Genomic DNA, 7,652 nt, shown 5'->3' with positions numbered 1-7,652 from the left:
GGCCACTGCACTCCAGCCTGGGTGACAGAGCGAGACTCAAAAACAACAACAACAACAACAACAATAAACAAAGTGATAGGATTACAGGCGTGAGCCGCCACTCCCAGCCTTTTCTTGGCACTTTCATCATAATTCCCGGGTATAGTGATTAGTTCTTGATTAGCTACATAAAAAGAGAAGGCTACTGGAATGGTTAACCCACATGGCAGATTGTCCTCAAGTCCACTTCAGAATGCTTAGCCTTTGAAATTTACTTTGAGTATGATGTGTTGCCATTTCAGGTTTGTGGCTGAGTTTGGTGTGCACAAAATACCCTACAGTTCTATTGCCTGAGGAGACTGGGGGGCTCTCAGACATTGGCAGAAAGTCAGCGTATCCACAGAGTAGCATATTCCCACTCTTCAGCCAGTGGCTTCCACGATAGCCATGATTTGACCTTGTTCAAGGTGAGCCATATGCAGATAATCAAGTTGACTGAGTGCAGATCGGAGTTGTCCTGCTTAGGAGCCAGAGGCCTGTGTGCTAGCCTGAAGAATCCCCTTGAGCCTCTGCCAGGAGGGTTTGGGCTGCCCTTCCCACTCCAGCTTCTACCTTGTTCTTCATGCTGGCTGTCAACCTGACTGGTTTCTTTGTCAGGCTCTTTACCTTCAGGATGGAGACAAGAACTGCCTGGTTGCTCGCTCAAAGTGCTTCCTGAAGATGGGAGACTTGGAGAGATCCCTGGAGGATGCTGAGGCTTCGCTCCAGAGTGACCCAACTTTCTGTAAGGTGACTGCATGGGCAGGAGGACTTGATCCTGCCATTGTCTGCAGCAGCTGTGAGTTACAAGTAGTTGTAACAAGTAGTTGTTACAAGTAGAAGCAGCCAGACTGCCTAGTGTTTGATGCCATTTTCTCTTAGTAGGTCATTGCCTAAGTCCCTGCCCCCTGTATTCCAACCTTGACCCTCAACCCAGGACCCTTCTGTTCCACCACATGTGAGTCCTATAAGGCCTTATCTGTTCACATTGATTTGATTTCCTCCCATTCCAGGGGATTTTACAAAAGGCTGAGACACTGTACACCATGGGAGACTTTGAGTTTGCCTTGGTATTCTATCATCGAGGCTACAAGCTGAGGCCTGATCGGGAATTCAAAGTTGGCATCCAGAAAGCCCAGGAAGCCATCAACAACTCAGTGGGAAGTGAGTGGCCACAGGGCCTATGCCCTTATCCAGGAAGGTCCTTGGAATCCTTAGGTTTAGAGGAAGGCTGAGGTACAGCAGGTGAGCAGCTACCACCAGCCCCGCAGGGAGTCCCACACTTGGATTTGGCTGCTGCAGTGTTGTTGAGGATTAGTCAGACGTGGTGGCCGGCGCCACCTGTCCGCCGGGAGAACAATTCCCTGACAAACACACTGATCTCTGAGCGCTACAGCCTTGGGTTTTCCTAAAGGTCGGCTTAGAAGGGCTATTTCAAAGTAGGCCTGTCTTTAGCCTGGTGTCAAAAGCTAGAACACGGTCCCGAGCCCAGCCTTCTGTAGTCCCTGGCTTCCACCCTCACCAGACGTATACCAAGGGCTGGCCTTAGCCATCAGCATAAAGGCAGGGGTAGAAGGGAAGCAAGTGAGAACAAGTGAGAGCTTGCTCTGTGGGTGGCAGGGCCTGGAAATGGACAGTTTCCCCTGCACCCTTGGCCTCCCTTTGTTTGGAAATCTGGCTGCCATAGCCTTGGGCTAGTGGGGGCTGTTAGCTCCTAGGAGTTATACCAAACAGTCTGCATCATTTGCTTGCTAGGCTGGCTTAAGGCCAGCTTTGCCACAGCCTCCGTCATCCCCCTGCCAAAGGCAGCTATTTCCACCTAAAAATATGTTATAAGTCATGCATGGGGGTTCTGGCCATGGGGGCCTGGCCGACCTGAGCTCCAGCTTCTTTCCTTGCAGGTCCTTCTTCCATTAAGCTGGAGAACAAAGGGGACCTCTCCTTCTTAAGCAAGCAGGCTGAGGTAAGGGCCCTGGTTCTATGGTTGTATCCCTCCAAGGGAAGAGGCTGTGTGTGCCTGAGAAGGGGTCTTGGGAGTCTAGCTGCAACCCGACCAGGCATACTCCATGGCTGTTGGCCCACAGAAAAGTCCTGGAGTTGGAGGAATCTGGGATCACAGACCCTAGGGCCATGGCTGGTTATATTCTGCTCCTTGCTGAAGCTCTACTGGGTGTTGCTCCATTTTCTCAGAATATAAAAGCCCAGCAGAAGCCTCAGCCCATGAAACACCTCTTACACCCCACCAAGGGAGAGCCCAAGCGGAAGGGCTCACTCAAGAGTGAGAAGACTCTTCGCCAGCTTCTGGGGGAGCTCTACGTGGACAAAGAGTATCTGGAGAAGCTCCTATTGGATGAAGGTTTCGGACAGTTTGTTGGCACAGGGCCTTGGGGGAAAGGAAATTTGGGTGGATGCTTCATGCATGAGCCGAAGGCAGAACCTGTCATATAATATTAGCTGACCATGTACCTATGGGCAGGTTTTATTTTTTTGCGCATTTTACAGATGAGGAAACTGAGGCGCAGACCAACGGAAACTAAGGTCACATATAGGTAGGCAATGACATGGCTTACATTCGAATCCAGGAAGTCCAATTTTAGAGCAATGCTCCTAAGTGCTGTGGTACCCTGGGAGGGAACAACAGAGATTTGGTCTCCTTTACCACCATAGTCCCTGAAGGGACATCCCCTTTGCCTTCAATCCTTACAATGGGCAAACGAATCCAGCAGACAGGTGATTGAATCTGACGATATTAGTGCTAGGATGTTCTGAAACATCATCGGGTCCAAGTTCTCCTTTCATAGATAAGGAAATAGAGACCCTGATTGGGGAGGAATTTTTACAAGTTGACAAACAAGTTCGTGGTGGAGTCACCAGCAGAACCCAGGCCTCTGACCTTCAGTCCAGTGCTCTTTCTTTTATTTTATTTTATTTATTTATTTTTTTTGAGACGGAGTCTTGCTCTGTCGCCTGGGCTGGAGTGCAGTGGCCGGATCTCAGCTCACCGCAAGCTCCGCCTCCCGGGTTCACGCCATTCTCCTGCCTCAGCCTCCCGAGTAGCTGGACTACAGGCGCCCGCCACCTCGCCCGGTTAGTTTTTTGTATTTTTTAGTAGAGACGGAGTTTCACCATGTTAGCCAGGATGGTCTCAATCTCCTGACCTTGTGATCTGCCCGTCTCGGCCTCCCAAAGTGTTGGGATTACAGGCTTGAGCCACTGCGCCCGGCCTTTCTTTTAAAGACAGAGTCTTGCTGTGTTGCCCAGGCTGCAGTGCAGTGGAGCAAACTTGGCTCACTGCCACCTCCATCTCCTGGGTTAAAGCGATTCTCCTGCCTCAAACTCCCTAGTAGCTAGGATTACAGGCACCCACCACCACGCCTGGCTAATTTTTTGTATTTTTAGTAGAGATGGGGTGTCACCATGTTGGCCAGGCTGGTTTCGAACTCCTGATCTCAAGTGATTTGCCCGCCTCGGCCTCCCAAAGTGCTGGGATTACAGGTGTGAGCCACCACACCTGGCTAGTCCAGTACTCTTTCCACAACACTGCTGCCAGTGACAGGATGAAGGACAGAGGCCTGAGATGAACATCTCGCATTAACATGGGGATGGGAGTATTGCCATTAGCTGATAAGCCTGAGCAGGGTCACCTGTGAACCAAATGCCTCTTCTCCAGAATTGGCTTCCCAAGGTCATATGTAGGGTTCCCTGTTCCGTGACACAGGAACAGCTTCACTGCTGGCACATCTCCTTGGAAACAGGCTGAATGCTTCCTATTCTCCAGAGGACCTGCTGCAGAGGGAAGGGGTGGCTTGAATATTACCTCAAGTGGCCTTGTAGCTTTGCTACTGGCTGTAACCTCTGGCCAGGCAGTGAGCAGGAGTTGGGCACCCCCCTTCCAGCTCCCAGCATACACAGGCCCACTGGGCACCTGGGAAATCACTGAGCACTGGCAGCCTGGGCCAGATAGTGCATTTAGACTCAGTGTTCTCTGAGGACACAGTTTGAACTGGGGAAGCCCCAAGGCTTCTCAGCGAGCCATCCACCAGCTGCCCCTTCTGGTTAGCTCTTCATATCTTGCCATAAGGGGCCCATACCATGGAACTCCCTGAAAGTGGGGCCCTGGCTGCATCCTGGTCTGGATAAACCCACTCTGCCACCATGCTCACTCACATTCCTCTCTGTTTCAACAACTCCAGGCAGAGCTCTTCACAGAGGGCCCTGCAGCAGCTACCGGGAGGCAACAGGAGGCAAACCCCTTAGAGGCCTGTTCTCCTTGGCGCCTCCTCACACCCCTTCCCCACAGACCTGATCAAAGGCACCATGAAGGGCGGCCTGACTGTGGAGGACCTCATCATGACGGGCATCAACTACCTGGATACTCACAGCAACTTCTGGAGGCAGCAAAAGCCGATCTATGCTAGGGAGCGGGACCGGAAGCTGATGCAAGAGAAATGGCTGCGGGACCACAAACGCCATCCCTCACAGACAGCCCATTACATCCTCAAGAGCCTGGAAGACATTGACATGTGTGGGTGTTGTTCTCAGAGGGTGGGGCAGGTGCCTCCAGTGCCTTATCAGGTGGGGAAGGAGCAACCAGGTGTCTGAGCCCCTGGTCTCTCTGACCTGCAGATGGTGTCTGCAGGAAGAGGAGTTACCCTGTCAGCCAAGAGGAGGCTGCCCTGGCCTCCACAGCACCCCTTTCCTTTCCCAGTGCTCACAAGCGGCAGTGCTGAAGGGAGTCTTCAGAAAGCCGAGAAAGTGCTGAAGAAGGTACTGGAATGGAATAAGGAAGAGGTACCCAACAAGGATGAACTGGTTGGAAACTTGTATAGCTGCATAGGGAATGCCCAGATTGAGCTGGGGCAGATGGCGGCAGCCCTGCAGAGTCACAGAAAGGACCTGGAGATCGCCAAGGAATAGTGAGTGCCCTAGGGGAGGCCACTGGCGTGAGCCTACAGAGAAGGACACCTGGGGCTATCCGAGGCCCTTGCCAGGGCTGCTGGTGGCTTGACTCCCATTTTCTGCTCTGCATGCCCGAGGTAGATTCTCCCAGAGGTGGGGACCACCTGCCCAGGACTGAGGGTGGGGGCACCTAGACTGTTAGCTTCTTTGCCACAAAAAGGGTAGTGGCTCAAAATTCCAAAAAGCTACCCAATGATCTGGCTCTTAGGGATGTTTATATTCTTACATCATCTTGACAAGCACGCATGAAGCCCCAGACATGCCAGATGCTGCTAGTGTAGGAACACGGTAATAACCAGACACAAGGGTTATTTCCTTGCAGATGTCAAGCAAAAAGGGACATAGCTAATTAACTGCAATTGTGATAAGTGCCACAGAAGAAAAGTACAGAATCCAGTGTGGTGACAAATACATTCCAGGAGGACTTGATGGCATTGGAAAACACACAGGGCCTATGGAAAGGCCCTGAGACAGGAGGGTACTTAAGGCTGGAGAGCACAGCATATTGCCAGGGAGAGTGGCCAAGAGGAGACTGAAGGAAGTGGGCAGGGGTCAGATCAAGCAGGGTCTTGTAAAACTGGTGCTGACCAAGAGCTCGGGCTGTGGAGTCAGGCAGATCTAGGCTGTGGAACTTGCGCCGCCCAGCTGTGGGACCTGAGACAAGTCACTTTAGCTCCCTCAGCCTCAGGGTCTCCTCTATTAGCTGGGCACCCTGTAGGGTGGAAGGGAGGATGAAATGCAGAAGTACATGTACAGACCTTAAGGACAGTACCCGGTATCCACAGTAGTAGTAATACCAGCTCTCCAGAAATGAGCTCTTCTCAAGACTTGCTGGCTTCCACCCAGAGGTTCCATTGCTTTCTCAGCATCCTGGTTCTACCCTTTGGAGTCCTTCTTTTTTTTTTTTTTTTTTTTGAGACAGAGTTTCACTCTTCTTGCCCAGGCTGGAGTGCAATGGATTGACCTCAGCTCACTGCAACCTCCACCTCCCTGGTTCAAGTGATTCTCCTACCTCAGCCTCCCAAGTAGCTAGGATTACAGGCATGCACCACCACACCCAGCTAATTTTGTATTTTTAGTAGAGACAGGGTTTCTCCATGTTGAGGCTGGTCTCGAACTCCTGACCTCAGGTGATCCGCCCGCCTCAGCCTCCCAAAGTGCTGGGATTACAGGCGTGAGCCACTGCGCCTGGCCTGGAGTCATTCTTGACTTCCTCCTGCCTGGTTTCTACTCATCTCACCAGTCTGAGCCTCCTTGGTCTCCCATGATCCCATTTACCCTCACAGTGCCCAGCCCTCAGCCGACCTGAGCCCTGATGCTTTCCCTGCCTCTGCTGTCTCTCTCCAGCTCCTCCTGCAAATCTCCAGAGACACATGCTATGAACTCTCCCTCCCCTGCTCACAAGTGGGCCTGGGCCCCTCACTGCCTGCAGGTTAAAGGTCAAGCTCCTTTGCTTGACCCTCAGGCCCTCTCTAAACCCACCCTTGCCCTCTTATAGCAATCTTCCCTTGGGGTCAAAAGTTCCTGAACATTCCTGCCTCCTGCCCTTTCATCTTCACTGATCCAAGCCCCACATGCTTTCCATTCCCAGTTCATTTCTTGCCTGCCTCCACTGTGCTGAGCAGGAATATCCCATATTGGCCATCCCGTATTAGAAAAAAATGCTTTCAGGACAGATCTGTCTTTGATCCCTGGCTCTGCCACTTAGAAGCTGTGTGGATTTGATTAAGTTGCTCATCTCCTCAGTTTCCTCATCTCTAATGAAGGCATAGTAATACCAACCCACAGGGATTGTGGGGATTAGATATGATGTATATATATGGTACCTTGGAGCCAGTCATCTCCAATGCACAAATGAGTTAGGAATCTTTACTTCTCTCCAGACCTCTCTCCTGAGCCTCAGACCTGTGTGTCCAGCAGATTCTAAGGCATTTCCATCTGGATGTCCCACAAGAATCCTAAACTTAACATGTCCAAATCGGAATCCCTTATCTTCCTCCCAAACTTACTTCTTGAGGGTTCCCCATCCGCGAGGATAGCAGTGTTGGCCACTCAGTCCCCAAGCCAGAAGCCCGGAGGCTTCCCAGATACCTCCCTCACCTCACTGTTTTTGCTATATTGCTCAGGTTGGTATGGATGACAGGCGTGAGCCACCGCGCCTGACCCCCTCACTGTTCCTGCCCAGCACCGGCCATGTCCTGTCCTGTCCGTGCTTTCTCTGTTTCCCTCCCACAACTCAGTCCAGACCCTCCTTACTTCTTGCCTGTTTCCTCTGACCTGGGCTTCCTACAGCTCAGCTGGCCTTTCTCTGAAAAGCAACTCCTGTGGTTGGGATGAAGTTTCAATGCCCTGCTCAACACAGGTTGCCCTTCTTCACTTGACTTCTCCTGGCCTCTCTTGACCTGGCTTTCTCAAGGCCCCCAGGCATTCTGGGCCCCAGCCAGTGCAGAGCTCTGTGCATATCCTCCAGCCCCAGGAATGCTTTCCTTTTCCCCAGCACTTGCTTTATCAGGCTGCCTCCACCCATTCTTCAACATTTCAATAAAGGTTGAAAAGCCTGCCTCCTAGGCCAAGCTCGGTGGCTCATGCCTGTAATTCCAGCACTTTGGGAGGCCGAGGTGGGCAGATCATAGGTCAGGAGATCGAGACCATCCTCGCTAACATGGTGAAACCTC

The 7,652-nt window shown here is 51.9% G+C and overlaps 1 protein-coding gene across 1 annotated transcript in view; it reads left to right on the top strand.

Annotated features, from left to right (window-relative positions):
* Positions 1-7,652, top strand: part of TTC25 (tetratricopeptide repeat domain 25) — a 38,642-nt gene that overhangs the window by 5,055 nt on the left and 25,935 nt on the right. The window contains exons 2-7 of the mRNA XM_011929745.1: positions 637-768; positions 1,032-1,182; positions 1,920-1,981; positions 2,209-2,374; positions 4,319-4,543; positions 4,727-4,934. Coding sequence (XP_011785135.1) covers positions 637-768; positions 1,032-1,182; positions 1,920-1,981; positions 2,209-2,374; positions 4,319-4,543; positions 4,727-4,934 — 944 coding nt within the window. The remainder of the gene's footprint in view (positions 1-636; positions 769-1,031; positions 1,183-1,919; positions 1,982-2,208; positions 2,375-4,318; positions 4,544-4,726; positions 4,935-7,652) is intronic.

This window comes from Colobus angolensis, unplaced genomic scaffold (assembly GCF_000951035.1).
Source record: "Colobus angolensis palliatus isolate OR3802 unplaced genomic scaffold, Cang.pa_1.0 Scaffold83, whole genome shotgun sequence".
Classification (NCBI taxonomy): Eukaryota; Metazoa; Chordata; class Mammalia; order Primates; family Cercopithecidae; genus Colobus; species Colobus angolensis.
The sequence above is the reverse complement of the archived record's forward strand: the minus strand, read 5'-3'. Positions and strand labels throughout refer to the sequence as shown.